Consider the following 20,310-nt stretch of genomic DNA (forward strand, 5'->3'; position numbering starts at 1 on the left):
ATCCTCTCCTGAGTTTTTTCAAATCATGATACTTTTACATGTACTCAACTATATACAGAGTCTCAGAAGGGTCATGGTGTATTTTTTCTTCAAGGTAAAACTCTGGTGAGCACCAGATACAATCAGGTGACCAGATATTATCAGATGAGCATCAGATACTATTTGGTGCTCACCTGTTAAAATCTGGTGAGCACATGATAGTATGTGTTTTACACCAGATTTTTACCTAAAGAAAATAAAGAGGTTCTGTAAGTATATTAGTAAGTAAAGGGATCTACTTTTTACATTTTAGCCATTTATATTTAGCTAATTTCTTTTTTGTGTTCTATTTCGTTATCTGTATAATGATCATTATGTTTTGTGACAACATCTGTACTGTTTAGTGACTGGTCACATCTTTGACTTTGGAGCTTTAGCATTTAATTTTATACAAAAAGAATCCTAAAAAGAGAAGAACAAAGTCTAACAAACTTTAGTTCCAAAGCCAGTCAATGCTGGATTTACTAAAAACACTGCAGTTCTAGAAGTTTACTCAGTACTTAAGTAGTTTTCTTGACCAGATATTTGTACTTCCACTTGAGTTTTGAGTATTGATATTTGGGTAAAATGCTCACTCAAGTAAAAGTTTGGTAGAGTGGCCTAAATCCATACTCAAGTAAGACTATGGATTTAGGCCACTCAACCTACCTCTGGTGGTAGCCTTTAGCTGGCTTCAGTATTTTTCCATGCTTCCTTTTTTGACTAAACAGATACAAAACTCTGACATACAGCGTCTAGGTGTGCAGGGCCTGTGTTTTGGGGGGCCCTGGTTTGAATGTTATTTGGCCATTGTTTCAGTTCTTTTCTTTTCACCTAATGCGCAGTTATGCAATCCAGTTTCAGAAATGCTCTGAGCACTGTGGTAAGGACAATGAGGTTGTGTTGAATGTAAGATGTATCTGCTTACTTCATTCAGGCTTCATAAAACCTGAAGCCTCCCATCATATATAATAGAGAGATTCAGGGGGGCCTGGTCCAAAAGCTTTGCATACGGGCCTGAGGACCACTTGCTACACAACTGAAAATGTTACTGTGAAATAAGAGTTATAAAATATGAGCATGTGTAACATTACACTCATTTGCTTGTCAATAATTTTTATTTACTATTTTTAAAATGACTATTTAAAAATTCTTAAATTCTGACTCATTCCTAGTAAACATTGGTAGGTATGACACTTGATGAAAATGGATTTAAGCTTTAGAGTTGAATATCTCTTTTTTAGAAGATTTATAAGATTGCACTGTTGCAATTTTATAATGACTATAATTAAGATGTTGTATAAAATGTCAGACCGATATCTGATGTGTTTAATAAGGCCAGTATCTGTGACAATACCAATCCAGTATATCAAATCAGTGCACCACTACTGAAAAGCTTTCTCCTTTCTCTCTCTCTGTTTTTCTCTAATCTGGTAAATGAGTTTCAGTGCATTTTAGCGGAGACACGCTTACAAAGCTGCTTAACTGAATCTGAACTGGCCTCAACTCATACGCTCACATTAACTGACAAAAAAAGCCCTTCACTACAGAAATAATTAAAAATGTTTTATCGTTAATTCACAGGATCCTCTTAATCAAGTCCGGACATGCATACACTTTTTCATTTTGTAAATGGAGAGGACTGAAGTTAAAAATACCAGTGATGTGTAATGTTTGTTTATTTATTTATTTTAGTCGCTCCCTCTGTGACTCATTCTCAAACCTCAGTCCATTTACCTGTGACGTTGATGGCATAATGTCAGTGAAGTAAGCAAATAATCTCTGTATTACAGCTCCATTTAAGCACTATGACCTTCATGACTAACCTGTATATTTGGCCTCCTATTAAAAAAGTAATAATAAATCCCCATAGCGATATTCATACACTCACATTTATTAGTCACAAAATGAAAAATGTATGGAATTCTTATTTTTTATTTGATTTGAATATTTTTCTATGTATTTTTATTTCAATTTCAGTTGCTAAATACCAGATGCAGAACAGCAGATAAGTTCCAGATTCAGACAAGTAGCTAAGTACTAGATTGAGGCCAGTTTCAAAATATCAGATTGAGACCAGTAGTTAAGTTCCAGTTTCAGACTGGTAGCTTAATTTCAGTTTCAGACCAGTAGCTAAGTACCAGATTGAAACCTATAGCTAAGTATCAGATTGAGACCTGTAGTTAAGAACCAGGTTGAGACCTATACCTAAGTACCAGATTAAGATCTATAGCTAGGTACCAGATTGAGACCTATAGCTATGTACCAGATTGAGACCTGTATCTAAGTACCAGATTAAGATTTATAGCTAGATTGACACCTGTAGCTAAGTAACAGGTTAAGACTTATAGCTAAGTACCAGATTGAGACCTCTAGCTGAGTACCAGGTTGAGACCTATCGCTAAGTACCAAATTGAGACCTATAGGTAAGTACCAGATTGATACCTAAAGCTAAGTACCAGATTAAGATCTATAGCTAGGTTCCAGATTCAGACCAATAGCGAAGTACCAAATTGAGACCTACACTCTAAAAATAGCTTGTCAGATCAATCTAAAAATTATTTTATGGGGTAACAAGCAATTGAACTAGTTTTATTCAACTCAGAAAATGACATTGATTAAAAGAAATGTTAATTCAAAGTATTTATTTAGGTTGAATAAAACTAGTTAATTAACTTGTTACCACATTTAAGTAATTTTTTTAGGTTGATCTGACCAGCCATTTTTACAGTGTATAGCTAAATACCAGATTGAGACCTGTAGGTAGGTACCAGATTGAGACCTGTAGCTAAATACACACAAAAGGTTAAAATAAACACTAGCCATGATATAGGTTATATATAGTGCTGAAAGATAGGCAATATATAGTGCTTTTTGGTTTTGGTTTTAGGTCAACAGTGGCCAAGTTGTCTTTTTTCATTCAGAGAAAGTTGTCAGTGGGTTACCTTTTAGCCAAGATTTTAGAATCAATACATTAAGCTCTACCACTTTTGGAGGTGTGGTATCACCCTTTTAACCAGACTCTGGTTGGTTTGTGTGTTTTATCATGGTGTCATGGCTAAAAATAGAAATTTTTCTTTTTTTATTTTTCTACATCATTTTCACACAGCAGCTGCTCTTTATATTGTGTGAGAAAAAATCTTTTTACATTAAAGGAGACCAAGTCAACAAACCTGCATTTTCCTTGCCAGTCCACATATGCGTTACTTGTCACTGTATATTCCATTAGAGAAATGGTGAAATGCTGTTTTGCCGTATTTTCCTTTCAAATAAAGGTGTGCAGTTCACCAGGCTGTTGGGATTTTCTTCTCATTTCTATGGTGCAGCAAATTAGAACCTCAACCCCCCCACTAGAATAACCACACCCACCACACACCGCCACCTCTGCCGTTTACAACGGGATTTCACAGCGAACACTATTTCATAAACACTATTTCATAAACAAGAACTAAGGTGCCGTAATCAGACGCCAGGTTTGCAGTGAGTCATGTTTGCAAGCCCTAGACTATACAGGCAAGTAAGCCCTGGTTAGTTTCTGTAACTGCTGCTCAGGGGAGGCACTTGCCAATCATCACTGGCACCTGCCATCAGCATCTGCAGCTCACTTCCTACTGCCAGATGCCAATGAAGGACTGAACCCCCTCATTCTGTTTCTCAGTGCTCAGCTCAGCACAGCAAATGCTAATGGTGTGTTACATCTGCTAACGTTACTAACCTAGTCTTTTTTAAGCCTCATATCTTTCAGCTCAAGAACAGTGAATTTATGAAGAGGTGAGTAAACTGATTCCAAGCGTGATACATTACAACCTTGTTTCCAAAAAATTTGGACTTAATGCTAAATGTTAATAAAAACAATGCAATGATGTACAAATCTGTAAAAACCTATATCTAATTGAAAATAGTGCAAAGACAACATATCAAATGTTGAAACTGAGAAATTGTATTGTTTTTGAAAAATATATGCCCATTTAGAATTTGATGCCAGCAACACATTTCAAAAAAGTTGGGACGGGGGCATTTTCACCACTTTGTTGCATCATTTGTTCTTTTAACAACACTCTGTAAGCGTTTGGGAACTGAGAAAAATTGCTACAGTTTTAATGGTGAAATGTTTTCTCATTGTTGTTTGATATAGGATTTAAGCTGCACGACAGTTCAGGGTTTTCTTTGCCGTATTATAGTTTCATAATGTGCTAAATGTTTTCAATGGGTGACAGGTCTGGACTACAGGCAGGCCAATTTAGCACCCAGACTCTTATAATACAGAGCCATGCTGTTGTAATACATTTAGAATATGTTTTGGCATTGTATCACTGAAATAAGCAAGGCCTTACTGAAAAGACAAAACCTGTATATATTGTTCAGCATTAATGGTGTCTTCTCAGATGTGCATGTCACCCATGCCATGTGCACTAATGCCCTCCATACCATCACGGATGCTGGCTTTTATACAGCGTGCTGATAACAAGCTGGATGGTCCCTCTCCTCTTTAGCCCAGAGGATGCAGTGTCCATGATTTCCAAAAAATAATTTCAACTCATTCAATAATTTTAAATCGGACGACAGGATACTTTTTCTCTTCGTCTTCGTCTTCATCCATCTTTAAATGATCTCAGGTCCAGAGAAGGCGGTGGCTTTTCTGGATCCTGTTTATATATGGTTCCTTCTTTGCATGGTGGAGTTTTAACTTGCATTTGTGGATGCAGCGACAAACTGTGTTCACAGACAGTGTTTTTGGAAGTGTTCCTGAGCTCATGCAGTGATTTCCACTGTAGAATCATGCCTGTTTTAAAGTGCCACTTAAGGATCTGCAGGTCACGGCCAGCCAGTATTGGTTTTTGCCCTTGCCCCTTAATCTCTGAATCTTTTGATGATATTATGTACTGTAGATGATAAAATCCCAAGTTATTTGCTATGTTACGTTAAGAAGCATTATTCTTGAATTGTTGCAATATTTGCCTGCACGGTCTTTTACAGAGTGGTGAAACCTTTGTCATCTTTACTTCTGAAACTGCTTTACTGCTCTTTTCATACCCAGTCATGTTACTGACCTGTTGCCAATTAACCTAATTAGTTGTGAGATATTTCCAGTTGTTTTTTTAGCATTACACAATTTAAGCAGTCTTTTGTTGACTCTGTCCCAAGTTTTTTAAAACATGTTGCTGGAATCAAATTTAGAATGGGCATATATTTTTCAAACAAACAATAAAATTTCTCAGTTTTGACATTTGATATGATGTCTTTGTACTATTTTGAGTTTAATATAGGGTTGAAATGAGTTGCCCATCATTGCATCCTGTTTTTATGTACATTTTGCACAGAATCACAACTTTTTTAGAAAACGAGGTTGTATGTTGAACGTTTTAACTAAACGAATAGATGGTAAAAATTACCTTTTTCGTATAGCACGTGACACTATACTGTCTCACAATGTTCTGGTCCACTGCAGCCATTTTTTAACTATATACAGCAGTGCAGTGACAGAGTTGGCCAATGAGAGTCTTCTCATTTAAATATAGAATCAACTGAATTAAGGCGTTTTCCCCTCTCACCACAGATGTCTTTCAAAGAGCACAAGGAAGTACATTAAACTGAGAAAAAAGTAAAATTTGACTCCTTTAACATTAAAAGACTTTTTTTCCTCGTTTTTGCCCTCTCCTGTAAAGTTACCATTGCTGAGGACAGTGAAGATATGAGATGCTTTTGTAATGAATTAGAACACTAAGCAAAATGTTAAGTCAAAATAATAACACATCAAGAGTTTGTTGTTAAGTATAAACATGATCACTATTTCTGATTGGGTAGTTGTAGCAGTTAATGGATATGTGTTTAGCAGATGTGAGAGGGAATCTTCACTCTCAGATCCGTAATTGCATTTTCGGTTATTATGAACGTTCTGGAAGGTATCAGAGGGTTTTAGATTACAGATAAGGTTAAAGCCTGCTGTTACTATTTCCTGCTGGTCCACATATATCCTGCAGAGTGGAGGCTAATTTGCCTGGAATCAGAGTGTGGCAAGGTGTAGCAGCTTTTCTGACTGGTCAGAAAACCTATCTCTACCATGGCTTGATTGTTGTGATTGGTTCAGCATGGTGGTCTCCAATCCAATCAGTGGTTTGGGGGGATTTTCTGCTACTGTCTGGTTCCGGGCAGGAGGCTAATGGTATCCCACTGAGCTTCTGTGAAATTTTAGCAGCTCTAAGTGCCAACTGAACCTGCTGCTAATGGCATAACGGCCATATAGTGGAGAAGCGTAATGTTCTTAAGGTTGTAGACTCTGAGTCAGCAGAGGAAATGCAGACAGTGATGGATTCATGACATGTTCAATATGTGGGTGCCAGCTTAGAGAGCTGACTTGCTTAATTGGGCTTTGACCTCCAGTGGACCTTCAGTTAAGGAGTGTTTCATCTGCCTGTCGTTGCTAATGAGAAGATGATTGTTGTGTTGTAGCTTCTGTTGATGAATCTTGAAAGCGATCATCTCACTCTTCTGCCCTAACTTTGTTCTTCTGTTATCCTTTTTTGAAAAGCAACAAGGGCAGGACAGGAGTCTATGGTCGAGGGAGCAGCTGCCCCCCCCCCACTCCCTCTCTCTCTCTCTCTCTCTTTTTCTCTCTCTTTAGTGTGAATCAGGCGACCAGGTGGTTGAAAATGGTTCATGTCTCATGAGACTAGTGAGAGAGTGAGCAAGAGAGACAGAAAGAGAGAGAGAGCGAGTGAGGAGGGTTTGTAGGACAGCTATATCCTACTTTCTATGGCCTAGTTAGGAGAAATGAAAAATCACCAGGGGGAACTGGCAGCCCCTCGTTTGGGGGATTTTTTTTCCTTTTTGCACTTTACATAGTTAAAAATAAGCCAGTCTCTCTCAAGACTCTCCAAGTGGCAGGGACCTTTGCGAGGTGTCCTTTAAATTTTATTTTTTTCCTCGGTTCTGGAATGTGTGTGAGTGTGTTGTGCTGACACACCTCAGGAAGCTGTGGAGGTCTGAAGTGCATGACTGTGATGGTTGTAGAGGACAGGAGAAAAAGAGAGAGGGAGAGAAGCATGGTATGAGGGATACAGCGAATGGCTGGCGAGCTTTGTGAGAAAACAGGGAAGAGAGTAACTGGGAAGAAAGAGAGAAGAGAGAGGACAGAGTGAGAGAAACAAAAAAGAGGGGGGGGGCATATACAGGGAGGGAAAGAAAGAAAGAAGAGAGATGGGAAGAGAAAGAAAAGTGACAGATGGGGAAAAAGAAAGAAAGGGAAGAGAGTGAGCATGAAAGAAAGAATGGCATGGAGGAATAAAAGGGATAGACTGATGGGTTTTCTGGAGAGCTTTAAGAAAAAGTTGAGTTTGTGAGAAAAGAGGAGAGAGAAAGAGAAAAGAGATGAGGAGAAAAAAGAAAGGTGAGAGGGACAGAGGGAGAGAGAGAGAGAGATGGGTGTGATAGGAGGAAAGAAGGTATAGAGTGCTTTGCTGGTGAGCTTTTGTGGAAAGAAGAGGGCGAGAGAGATAGAAGAAGAGAAAGATGACCTTTGAAGGAGAGGAGAGAGAGAAGAATGGAATGAGTATAGAAAGGATGGAGTGATTTGTGATAATAGAGGAAGAGGGAGAGAAAAAGAGAAAAAAAGAAACAAGCAGATAAAGATAAAGGGGGAGACAGTGTACAAAAAGGGTGAGAAAGAGAGGCAAAGAAAAAAGTGAGGAGAAGAAAGAAAGAGAAGACAGAGAAGAGAACGTGAAAGAAAGATGGTATGGCATGATGGCATAGAAAGGATTGAGTGAGGGTTTGGCTGGCAAACTTTAAGAAGGTGAAAGAGGGAGAAAGAGAAAGAAAGTAAGAGAAATGGTGGAAGAGAGAACGGAGAGAAAAGAAAGAGGGAGAGAAGGCAAGAGAGCTGTATGGTATTCAGATAGAAGGGACAGAGTGATTGCAAGCTTTGAGAGGAAAAGGGAGGAAGAAAAAAGAAATGAGAGCATAAAAGAGACAGTATAGCATGAAGGCATAAGAAGATGATGGGTTGGCTGGTGAGCTTTGAGAGAGAGAAGTATGATAAGGAAGGATAGAGTGATTTGCTGGCAGGCAGTAAGAGAGAAGGGGAAGAAAGTATGATATGAGGGTAGAAGAGTGATTTGCTGTTAAGCTTTGTGAGAAAAGAGAGGAGGACACAAAGAAAACGGTGAGAAATAGAGGGAGAGAAAGGGAGAAAAGAGGCAGGGAGAAGAAAGAAAGGTGAGAAAGAAAGACAGAGCATGAAAGAAAGATGAAAGGCATGAAGGCATCATAAAATGGATAGAGTGAAGGGTTGGCTGGTGAGCTTTGAGAGAGAGAGAGAGAGAGAGAGAGAGAGAGAGAGAGAGAGAGAGAGGTAGGATAGCACTGGCTGCTTTCTGCAGCCCTTTTCATGTCGTATGCATGGCAGGCAGAAGGCCTTTAATGCCCGTGTCCTGGCTTTGGGTCATCCACTGAGACTGACCCCTCCTCTGAGCTTTCTCTTCTAAAAAGAGCAGAGTAAACAGCGCACAGAGAGGACAGGAAGGTTTTAAGAGTAAAAAAGCAATTATGTAATCATTTTTAATCACTTAGAAATGCGTAGAAAATTGAATGGGACAGCGTTTCCGGGCATTATGCCCCCCCCCACCCCCCCACCCCCCTTTTCCTGTCCTTCACAGACTTATTTCGTTGATTAATCGGTGGCGAATGTACATCCAACTACTGGTCATATGTAATAACAAAGGAGAACGATTGCAATTTTTCTGGTTCTTCGTTTTCAACACTTTTTTGGCGTATGAGCAATCAAGGGAGAGCAGGACTGCGTATGTGGAAAGTGAACCGACAGAGCAGTTTGTGTGTGTGCAGATGGGGCTATGAGTCATTAATTTCCCTGCTTATTTCTCCTAAATTATATCTGAAAGGAGAGCGCTGTTATGCTAACTATAGTATCAATAAGCATATGTTCTGCCCAGGGGGGTTGACACAATTTCTCTCCAACTTTAAGAGAGGTGTAGTAGAGTAAGCTGTGCAGTCCCTTCAAATGAACATAACCTGACAGGACATGAGGTCACGCTTATGAAACATTTTGTTTCTATTGTTCAAGTAAGAGGGTACATCTGCATTATACAGTGCCCCCCCCCCCCAAGAAATATTAGCACCCTTCATAAAGATTAGGGCTTCATATGCACAAACTAGTACTGTTAATGTTGCTGCAATATTATGATTGAGTATTATTATATTATGCAATTATGCATAATTGTATTATATTGGGTCATCCACTGAGACTGACCCCTCCTCTGGTCAATGCCTTCCCATTGGATTATATTATACAATATTATGCCCTGCACCTGACCTGTGTGTAGTGTATTTTAAATTTTTCCTTGCTATTTGTATTTAGTAGCACCTCATGTGAAGACAGTAGGTTTACTGTCCCAGGGACACGGGAAGGGGTTTTAAGATTGGGGTGCTGAAATTTTAAGCATATATATGTGAGGTGTGATGACATGCAAAATGACTTCCTTTTTTATTTCATTTATTCATTTATTTATTCATTTATTCATAATTAACATCAACCAGAACGTGTTGTAACATGATATAAAGTAGCAAGAGACTACATATAACTGACACATAAGACCACTGATGAACACCCTACTCTCTCTGCTCTCTCTCCTTCTAGACAGACTTCATGCAAATTAGTTTGTTATGTATGCGGCACTCTAACCGACTTTCCCATAGGCACACGCTTAGAGTCAACACTGGAACGCGCACCAAGCGGGAGGTATAGCAGTTGATTTAAAAAAAAAAAAGAAAACATGGGGCATTGTGTTAAATCAGGTTTTTCAAGTGTCAATAATAGACTTTCCTTCATTGCACCTCAATTTCCTTGTGTTTCAGCTACACGACCCCAAAGCAGCCAGCAGTTGTTGAGGGAAGTGATTCGGCTCACTGTCATAAAAATTCAGTGTTAGCTTAAACGGTGCACGGCTACTCAAGGTTTGGAAAATATATCGTCGCTGTCCAAAGAAAAACAAGTATCTTTTTCTTTGGACAGCGACAATATGCAAAAAATATAAAAATAGAAATTCCACTCTGACACAAGCACACATAGATCTTTATGTTTAATTTATTTTAATATTTTTTTGCTGCAGCATCCTCAGCAACCCCTACCTCCCACATCCCTGTACTGTACAGTACATGCCACTTTAACTCAATAATGGGCTGTTAATGAGCTGATTAGTTGCATCAGGTGTGTTGGGAGCAGGGAAAAAAGGAACAGGGCTGAGAAACACTGAATTAGAGTGCATATGTTCATTCTGAAAAATGTAGCCTGTTCATATATCTCAGTATACAGACAATAGCCTAGTTTACTTAGGATAGCCTACAAAATAACGGCACTCTTGTCACCATTCTACAGCTCTCTAGTTGATAAAAGTGTCCAGTGCAAAATCCTGTAAACAGTTGTGTTTCCTTTGCAAGCACAGGAGCACATCAGTATATGTACAGCGTTAAAGGAACAAAAATGTGTGACATATGATTTAACATATTGTGGTATACTAGGCCACTATTGGTTTTCTATGCTTATATCATACACAAGCACTACTGTAACATTTTTCCCTTGTCCTACGAGTACTATAATTTTAATGTCATGCTGGTTCATAAATATCACCTGAAAGCTTCATATTAGTGCATGAGAGCAACTACAAATCTTGATAATTGTAAATGAACTGATTGCAATGTCAAAACATGTTGTTTCATAGTGTCCTTGTATGTGCTTCTCCTGTTAGGCATGTTTACCAAGATGGGTGCCATCTTTTTTATACACCGATGACAGATGTTTTGCTACTGATACCACTAAACAGCAGCACAATCTGCCCTTATTTGAGAACATGAGTTCTGAGTTCATACTATCAATGTAAATGGCACACGGAAGCCAAAATGTGATGTCTTAATATGTGGACATGGAGTCTCATTAGGTTAAAAATGCACTGGTGAATCAATAATGTGATGTGGTTGACAACCAGCCTGCATTATTTTAACCAAGGTAATAAAGATTTGTGTTGGATTACATTAACGCATTCATCAAAACACCCACAGAAACACTCAAATGGGACTGTGATTGGTCAAAAGTCTCATTTGCATATTGTAGCCTTATGCAATGTCAGTATTGCAGAAGTAAATAGTGCTGAAATGATTCACAATGTTGTGCAGTCCTAGTAATGATGAGCAAAACAGCTAATAAAATGATAGATTCTAAAAATATTAGTGAAATCTAACCTTTCAGTGAAGTAATTATTTAAAGAAAGACTCATGTAAGACTATACATCAGACAATTTTTAATAAAGCCTATAACACTGCAGGGGTGATGCAGTTCTTAGTGGATGCTGCTCCTTGAATGGGGTTCAAACTGCCATTCAAACTCCACGCTTAATCAATATGTAATGCAAATTCATCACTGACATTCAGAATATCAGTAATGAGTCTAGACCTATAGATATTAAGTGACTGAAGGCCCATCTGCAGTGCAGTGACGGAGTATGTGTGTGTGTGTGTGTAGGTGGCAGATTTGGAGGCTCATGGGGGTCAGGGCCCCAGTGACATGCTGAAGGATGAGCTCACCCAATCCCTAGAGGAACTGGAGGCTTTACTCAAGGCCAAAGATGAGGTAAGGAGAAAGAGTCGGGTCACTTTGTAGGAGCACAGCACAACACAGCATTAGGGCTGCAAACATAGTCACAGATATAAGGAGGGCAGTGGGATGTGTCCTCTTCAATGGTTGTAGGGAGATGAACTGTCCCCCTCAGTAATTTTAAAATGAAAATTTAGCTTGTACTACTCCCCTAAATTAAAAAGACTAATGCTGTAGCCTTGTTTCTTAGCAATAGCTAAGAAGCTAGTTTAATAGGCTTGGTACATTTATTTACTTCATTAAACCTGGAAAAAAGCTTCTACATCTAAAAGGGCACGTCTCTGTCTGAATGACATCTGCGTATGTCTAACTAGGGTTGTCAAGGGTCTGTTTATTAACCAGAGTCCGGTTTTGAGCTCCCTTGTCCAGTGCCTGGTTGGTACTGCTTACCGGACCAACCATGTCAGTGTCTTAAGACCTTAATATACAAGGGTAGACAGTTCTAACCACTAGTAACACTACAAAGCCCACCCTCCTCGGACACAATTTACTGTAAGCAACACAACTACACTAATAACAGCAACAACAGCAACAATGAGCGTCCTTCTTACCTGGGAGTGTAGCGCGTTCCGAGAGCCACTTTACATGGCTTCACCCTCACTGTGCCAATGCCACAACACATTAGATTATGCTTCACAGCATACTTTTCATGCTATATTCATACTATATGTATTTAAGTTGTTTAATACATCACTTATGTAGGTTCTAGATAGATCAACTGTTATTGTCATCCTGATACTTGCATCTGTCTTTTATCCATGAACTCCCATAATGGGAAAAAGTTTACACTGCAGTAAAGAAATGTGGCAAACATTTTGAAAAATTCCCCTTAAGTTTTGCTTATTGAATAACCCATTTCACAGCACATTCCTAATGTAACAAATCATTAATGCTAATAATTTGAATAAATTATAATTACTTAATAAATTATAAAACACTTGTCATGAGTAGTGCAGTGTGAACAGTGTGTCTGCTTCCAAAGTTGAAATAAAATGTATGCCCCGGTTGCAAATAACTGTTATTTCTATAACCAGTTAATCTGTTGATTATTACTTGATTAATCAGCTAATTACACCATTATGTCTTCTGCTGTTTCCTCTCACTTTGCATTGTGTGCTGCCAAGTTCCATTTAGCTGACCAGCGATTACTTCTTTCTTAGGCCAACCAAACAGTAGAAGCCTTATTGACCCCTGCACTAACGGTTGTGTATCGTAGTCTGACACAATGTAAATATCTATCATATGAACATTATAGAGCATGTAGAGAACTCTGATTGTTTCATTTATGTTATTGCAAACGGAGCTTGAATATCTTCCCATAATTTACGTTCTATTTACAAATCATTGTAGCTCTACTCCACATACAGTTTTCCTCCATTTATTGATGGTTAGAGCCAGTTCTAGTTCTCTGTTTCTGTTTCAGGAAATCCGCATTCTTCAAGCAAAGAAGTCCAACTTCCATGAAATGGAGCAGGAGAGAGAAGAAGCCATTCACAGACTACAGGTGACTAAGAAGTCTCAGCAGCAGTACAACACTGCCATAACAACCCATTTGGCTCATCACTTAGACACATGACTCAAGAAAAAGCACAAGAGCTACAACACTGGAATTAATGGAGTGTAATTAGCTGACTGAAGGTGCTAATTATAAGATAATTAAGATTATTACATTTTTGTGATTTTGTTATTTTACTGTTCTTTTCAAATTTGCTTTGGACTTATGTTTAGTTTGTTACTTTTGTCTCTTTACTGTACTATAGTACAGATATCACTGCATATGCATGATTACAGACTGTAGTCCATCTGTAGTACAAGAAAAATCAAGAAAAGACAAAAAAGGGCACATGGTGACCACTGATTAGCCATTTTTATGTGCACATGAAGGCTTTTAAAAGTACCGGTATCGGTATGTGGATACTAGTCTTGATATTACTTGGCATTGGAAATTCGGTGAGTGTCCCAGCACCCAGCGCTCTGTGTCTGAGGTGGCCGGAAGGGCGGCCTTTCTTTAAACTAGGGTGGCACTTGTTAACCCTGGCCACCCCTTGTTTCTGTCTTGGTAAAAACGGGTTGCAGGAGATAGAAAGAACTGCAGTTGAGTGAATAATATTGTGATTCTGTCCAGGAGCTGGAGATGCGTAACGTGGACCTGGAGCGGAGGGATGCAAAACGCCGAGCAAAGCCTGGCCTCCACGCTAGAGGATCGGGACCGCGTGGAGAACGAGGTCCAGAGGGTTATCCAGATCCTCGACGTCAAAATCTTCGACCTCAATGACCTCCGACAGAGCCTGGTCAAACTGCTGGAGAAATAGAGTGAGAGTGACCTTCTGACTGACCTGCAGGAGCTGAGTTGGAGAAGACAATGACGGTCCAGCCCTCAGCCTCAGCTCAATAGCCTGGCTCCGGAACATAGAGGGGCAGTCAATCAGGAGGCGCCACATTGCAGCACGTAGTGTAGCTATGCTTTTCAAGTAGAGAATGGAAGAGGCTAGGGTGTGCTAGTTACTACTTACACTTTTTTTCAGTTTTCTTTGCCGTTTTCTCTCGATTTTTCTGCAGTAAGTGGCAATTTCCGTTAACAGATTAGCAATAAGTCAATCTCAGTTTAAGTCAGTATTAAGTTAATAGTGACTGGGGGGAAAGTACTATTTTTGATACAGTGTGTGGAGCATGACCGTAGTGGAATTACAGAGCCAGACTAGAAATTTACATATTAAATTACATCTTTGACTTAATATGATGTAAACAATGAACAATTACACAGTAAGGATGGTAGAATTAATCAGTATCATGGTACTCTTTTAGAAGCCTTTCTTAAATAAATGGCACAGACTAACAAACAACTAACATGGAATAACACAACTGTCTATGGTTGAGCACAAGCTAAGCATATTGAATCTCTTTGAATACTTCATGAGATTCAAGTTTATATGTACTCATAAATTCAAGAGATTAATTTTAAGATTAATGAGTGAATGTACCACATGGATGCAGCTTCTTCGCTCAGAAGATAAGCAGTGCTAGAGCTGGAGACACGTGTATACCAAAGACTAGCAGAACGGTCACTGCTCTACTGAGGGCAGCACTGCTTGATTTGATTGCTTATTTGATGGAATGGGCTGTATTTAAAATAGCAGTGATCACACATTGGTGGGATGTGGAACCCAATAATGTTATGATGTCCCAGTAATGTCAATAATAATACAATTAGCACTTGATCTTGGTCAAAAACATAACTTGCCTAACATAATATTGGGAAATGAAGAGTGTATGAATAGTGTAAATAGTATTACCATACAAAAGTGTTATCATTTTGGGAAAAATGTATATTAAAATATAATAAATGACTGATAATTCAATAAGCTATTACACATGATCAACCTGAACATGTAATTAATTCCCAGCAATGCAAAACAGTATTACATTATCAGTAAAAATATTGTTATAGTATTACAATATTAAGAAAGTTATTGCATTGTTTTTGACAAAAACTCATGCAAAACTCATTTTATTACATAATTCAGAATTTCTTACATTATTGGGTTCACAATGATGCAGAACTTTCTAGTTGCATTTATAGAAACCTATTAGATATAAAATACGCAATTCATTTATCATTCTGACAGGTTCTTGTAGGTTAAGCTATAACTAAAGAAGTAATAGTTAAGTATAAGTTAAGAATCATTTCGCCATTCAGGAATGCAAGCTTTGGCTTGGATGGGTCTAGTATTCCAGTGACTTGCTTAGGCAGCTAGACAGTAGGGCTTCTATGCATTGTTGAGTTATGATGCCATAGGCCTTGTATGACCAAGGTTGCATGGTTGCGTATCGGTCGTAGCTTCAGAAAACCTATTCAGAGCCGTGCTTCATGTATTTGTAAACGTGAACTGTATGTGATGGTGAAATGGCTTTAAAATGTGGAGTAAAATGTTCTGTACCAGTGTTAGAGGGCCTGCAGCCAACACATACAAGATCTTAAGAGGATATAAACATTGCAAATGCAGGTTTCAAAGTAATAAATTAAGCTAACCTGCAGTTAACAATCATGTGCCACTTCAGTATCTGTAGGGGGTTTAATTATCCTCTCTAAGGGATACAGCTACCAATTCTCAGCAACATATCAGGACTTTCTGCAGCTTCGTGTTGATCAACGTCCTATTTGTAAGTTAAAGGCCTTATTTTGGTACAGGTGTAGAAGGTGCAAGTGCACATTTCCACAATGTCGCACTTATTTTTCATATTGTAGCCTGTGGTTCATAGCCAAGTGAATTTTTGTTGCTCTCTTGCAAACCTTACTTTAAACTGTGCACTACAAACAGTATTCAACATATAGAGGAATGTAAAATGCTGGCATATTATTTACAGTTTTACATTTTTATGCAGTTATTCTAAGGCAGTCATTCTGCTCTGGCCTTGAATAATATCAGTTAACACCTCTCAGTTAAGATACTAGTTTCTATGCTGAACCTGTGCACAGTTTCCATTAATTAAAAAAATAAATAAAAACTTTATGCTAACTTTAATTTGTGACTGGTGTGAATTTATCTTCCTTCTACCTATAAAGTAAAAACAGATCAGCAAATAAAGGAAATTAGACATTTCAGAATTGAAAATTCTTTTAATCTTTTATTTGTAATAAACAACCCCCTTGAATAACCAAGTTATTGAAGTGCATATTAGCGTTACAGTTTACTTCAGCTTCTTCTTGGGGCGTAGGTTATTGGTGTGTCCGCACTTCTTCTTACGGCAGTTGACGGCACGAGGGTGAAGACGTGCGTAACACCTGAAGATGGTATCCATCAACTGCTGGTGTGCAAACAAGAAACAAAAGACTACAGATTAACTTTGAATAGTAGTCAGGTTATGGATATGGAATAGATAAAATGCCTTGCATCTTATCTAGTCTATCACTGTGTTCAGAATAATTCACTCATTAACTCCTAGATCATCCATTATATAATCAACTGGGACTGATTTTGGGTGCAGTTTAAAGGGGTGGCGATAGGAACCAAACGACTGAGGAGTTTAATGCTTCTAAAAGCTCCCTCACAGAAAGTCATTACACAAAACATCTGTGAACATGCTGACTGATGCCTAAGACATTGTTCTACAATGGTTTTGAGATAAAAGTTTTGGCCTAAAACATCTTGTTAATCCGTTTAACACAAGCAGGGCACTGTAAGGCACAGCACAGATTTTTCACTATTTTTCCATCAAAAATACTTAATAAAAACTCAGAAGACAAGTGTAGGTTTACTGGTGGTTTTGCACAGTAAATGGCTATATTTGTGTTGTAGTTGTGTTGTGAACCCCTGGTTCCTATCACTACTATTGTAAAGAAATCCCTTCTCTACCACAGTCCAATTCATATTAAACCACTCTGAATGACTCTCACTCTGTTTACATCACAATGACTGAATTTGGCCAAATTCTGAAAAATCTGAGGAATTCCCCTTCAGCTCTAATCACTTGGTGCTAGTCCACCTTAAAATGGCACTGGGGCATACATGATTGGAGTATTTGTGACACAAAACCAGAAGATGCTTACTTGCGGCAGATCATCTTCTCACAGTTGTATTTCTGAGCCAGCTGCCTGAGGGAAGGCTCAATGATACCTCCTCTCAGACGCAGCACCAGGTGAAGAGTGGACTCTACAAATAGAAAAATAAACAGTTGGCTTTCAGTGACGCAATAATGCCTCTCACAAGCTCATCGTGACGTAGTAACGGATGAAAAGGTTCTTCCTAACAGCATCGGCTATAGTCAAACTTTTTAAACTGTCCAATTCTGTGGCTACTCACATACCACACAGTCTGCTAACAGTCCGTCAGTGAAAGATTTCCACCAAAGTTTTATCTGTTAACAGACAAAATGACCTACAAGAAAAAACACTCACCTTTCTGAATGTTATAATCTGACAGTGTGCGGCCATCCTCCAACTGTTTCCCAGCAAAAATCAGACGCTGTTGGTCAGGGGGGATGCCTGTGGAAACAAAAGTTCTATGTCAACTCAAAGCCTTCTAGGTAAGTGTATAAAAAGGTTATCTGAAACTGATACCTTACCTTCCTTGTCCTGAATCTTGGCTTTCACATTCTCGATGGTGTCGCTGGGCTCCACCTCGAGGGTGATGGTTTTCCCGGTCAACGTTTTCACGAAGATCTGCATTTTGCTGCACAGCAAAGTTAAAACGGGAGTAAGGAATTTACTTAAACAGACTAAGTTACACAAGCCTAACACGCAGCTGTGATTAAGCGTACAGAAAAAAGTAAAACGAGGCTAAAGTTGACTTCCTATTCGAATTTTCCCGTTCCACCTTAAATGGTGCAGTAACAATGTAACTGCTGCACTATTTAAGGTGGAACGGACAAATTCGAACAAGAAGCGGGCGAATAAGATGCGAACTCCAGCTTTGTAAAAGTAACGTTAAGTTTAAAAGCGTGGTAAAGCAGTTTTAAGCGAACTCACACTAGCTAGCTGCCAGAAGCGACACGTTGTGATGTATGTCATGAAATAGCATCTAACAGCTGTTAATGTTCTTCAGAGATTGAAGAGAACTGCTTATATGGGGTGACAGAGGTTTTAAGCGGGCCAAATTACATATATAAATGCAGTTGTGGTTTTTTTTCGCTAGCACGCTGCTAACACATGGCGTCTTTACACGATGAGCGGAGCGGTCAGTGAACTTAAGCTCCGTATCGCTCCAAAGTGCCTATAATACCCCACACAGTGTCACAGTAATTAACTAGAACGACCCGTAAAATATTTATTATCACATCCTGTGCTGAATAACCGTCAAATGTAAACTGTAATAAGAGTATTTTCTGCTACTTTATGGACTGAAAAGTCTCACCCACCCCGTCGCTGCTGGCCTCGGCGGAAAAAGACCGACGGCTGCTTTCCGCTTCACTGTTCGCTTTTCGGCTGCTGAAGACGTGTTTGCTGCCATCTGCTGCACTGGAGAGTAAATACAGCCAGACAGACTCTGTGAACTCAGATACCCAACGTTACATTTCCTATTCATTTTTTATTTATTGACAGTTATATTTGGTGGATCTGGCGGCTGTGTGAACATTTTCTTGTGTTCTTATGTTAAACTGTTCACGAAGCATAAGCTAAATAGTATTCAAACTATGCTTGAATACTAAAAAGATATGTTATGGGGTACGGAGGTAAAACTGACCAAAGTGATTGTAAGGTTAATTGTGGTAGCTAAAAATAATAATAAAAAAAATTCACCAATATCATGCCTTCAAGTTGAGTGTTTTTAAATCAAATAATCTGATATTGATCACGCTGTTGATGTTTTTCGTGCGACATCTACATCTACTGTCCGAATAATGTCATTGCAGGCGAATTGTTAGAATCCTATCTATTTTTCGTGCTGCGTTTGCTGTTGAAATGTGCAGGTTATGTATTTCTGTTTTTAATAATGTATGCTGGAGAGACGAAATTGTTGTCACCAAGGGCCAAAAAAGTTGTCGTCCCTGGGTGGGCTCGAACCACCAACCTTTCGGTTAACAGCCGAACGCGCTAACCGATTGCGCCACAGAGACATGGAGGCCAAACACGAAATGTATGTGTTTTCATGTCAATGTCTGGCTATATAAGTGGCCACGAGGGGGCGTCAAAACATTGGCATTGTTATTTTACTCTGTGAAATTCATTCCAGTCCCTGCAACCCATTTTGGTATTATCTCATAGCATCACTGAGAACTGTTTCAAAGCAATCTAAAATCAGTTTTGCTTGTTAAATTAAACATTTTCTTTTGATAAAATACATTTTTATATTTAAAATTATTTTATATACTTTATATACTTTTTATAAGATAATTCCTTACATGATAATCATATGATTTGTCAGTGTTAGCAGGATTGTTTATCCCAACTTTAACTGAAATAAAAGTAATAAAATCTTCAAATAATAGAGACCCTAGTTACTTTGTTACCATACTTGTCACAGTTCTTTCATACTGTATTTTATCATATTCATTATAAAATTAATACAGGATGAGCAACTTTCTAATGCGTTGTATTTTTTGCAAATCCAGATGTTAGCATCACATATGATCATATAATTTCAGAAAAACAATAGTTGATGATATTCTGATTATAAAGTAAAGATGCCTTTATTATCAGCCTGTGAAATCATCAAAATCATCGCTTTGGAGAGTGACTTTTTCTTACTCCTCCTGCAAAACTCTCCAAGTGTCGAGACAGAAGAGATTAAATTTTACCTGCCAGATCAGGTAAATGATTGAGAGACTGTTCCAAAGCATTCACTGTTACCTGATTCTGGAAGTATTTAACATTGACACTTGTTAGGAGACCAAGTACGGTGAGTAACAGCGGTCAGAAATAGTGGCACCTGCCTGGAACATCACAGAGATGTGCATTCAGAGAGAAGTGAGTTCTACTGAAGTCCAGAGAGGCCATATATAATTTTCTGGAGATCACAAGGCAAATAAGTTTTAATAGATAACAGTCCAGAAAATGATAACTAATTCGGCCTTGTAATTGTAATGTCCAATTGGGATGGAAATAAAATGCAAGTCTAGCATCTGTTAAAGAGAATGTGATGCACACATTAATACATTTGCAATAAATAAATAAAAAATAAATAAACATGTAA

General features: G+C 38.5%; 2 protein-coding genes and 1 non-coding gene across 4 annotated transcripts in view; 1 reads left to right on the forward strand and 2 right to left on the reverse strand.

The window, feature by feature from the left end:
* The window catches only part of LOC118796926 (homer protein homolog 3), a 59,306-nt gene extending 42,836 nt beyond the window's left edge, over nt 1–16,470 (forward strand). The window contains 4 exon segments of the mRNA XM_036556080.1: nt 11,549–11,656; nt 13,104–13,184; nt 13,806–13,841; nt 13,843–16,470. Of these exon segments, the coding sequence (XP_036411973.1) occupies nt 11,549–11,656; nt 13,104–13,184; nt 13,806–13,841; nt 13,843–13,992 (375 nt within the window). The 3' untranslated portion in view covers nt 13,993–16,470.
* Nucleotides 16,279–18,625, reverse strand: uba52 (ubiquitin A-52 residue ribosomal protein fusion product 1). Of its 2 annotated transcripts, none has more exons than XM_036556081.1 (5): nt 18,536–18,625; nt 17,744–17,850; nt 17,577–17,663; nt 17,229–17,331; nt 16,279–16,463 (listed from the first exon to the last, which is right to left on the reverse strand). In XM_036556081.1, the coding sequence occupies exons 2-5, from the start codon at nt 17,844–17,846 to the stop codon at nt 16,370–16,372; spliced, it is 387 nt and encodes a 128-aa protein (XP_036411974.1). In that variant the 5' UTR covers nt 17,847–17,850; nt 18,536–18,625; the 3' UTR covers nt 16,279–16,369. The 2 variants fall into 2 exon arrangements, with proteins under 2 accessions (XP_036411974.1, XP_036411975.1); XM_036556082.1 differs by having other exon boundaries at nt 18,532–18,579.
* A 535-nt stretch (nt 18,626–19,160) lies between these two features.
* trnan-guu lies at nt 19,161–19,234 on the reverse strand. The gene has a single exon. It is a non-coding gene; the product is annotated as a tRNA-Asn (tRNA).
* Between the last annotated feature and the right edge of the window lie 1,076 nt (nt 19,235–20,310).

Source organism: Colossoma macropomum, unplaced genomic scaffold (genome assembly GCF_904425465.1).
Source record: "Colossoma macropomum unplaced genomic scaffold, Colossoma_macropomum, whole genome shotgun sequence".
Lineage (NCBI taxonomy): Eukaryota > Metazoa > Chordata > Actinopteri > Characiformes > Serrasalmidae > Colossoma > Colossoma macropomum.

Bases quoted from the DNA above. Each gene is read 5' to 3' on its own strand.
- uba52 (XM_036556081.1), bottom strand. From the start codon at position 17,846: ATGCAGATCTTCGTGAAAACGTTGACCGGGAAAACCATCACCCTCGAG. The intron at 17,332-17,576 runs GTGAGTGTTTTT...TTCTATTTGTAG, and splicing joins AGATTATAACATTCAGAAAG to AGTCCACTCTTCACCTGGTG. The intron at 16,464-17,228 runs GTAAGCATCTTC...TACCATCTTCAG, and splicing joins GAGAAGATGATCTGCCGCAA to GTGTTACGCACGTCTTCACC.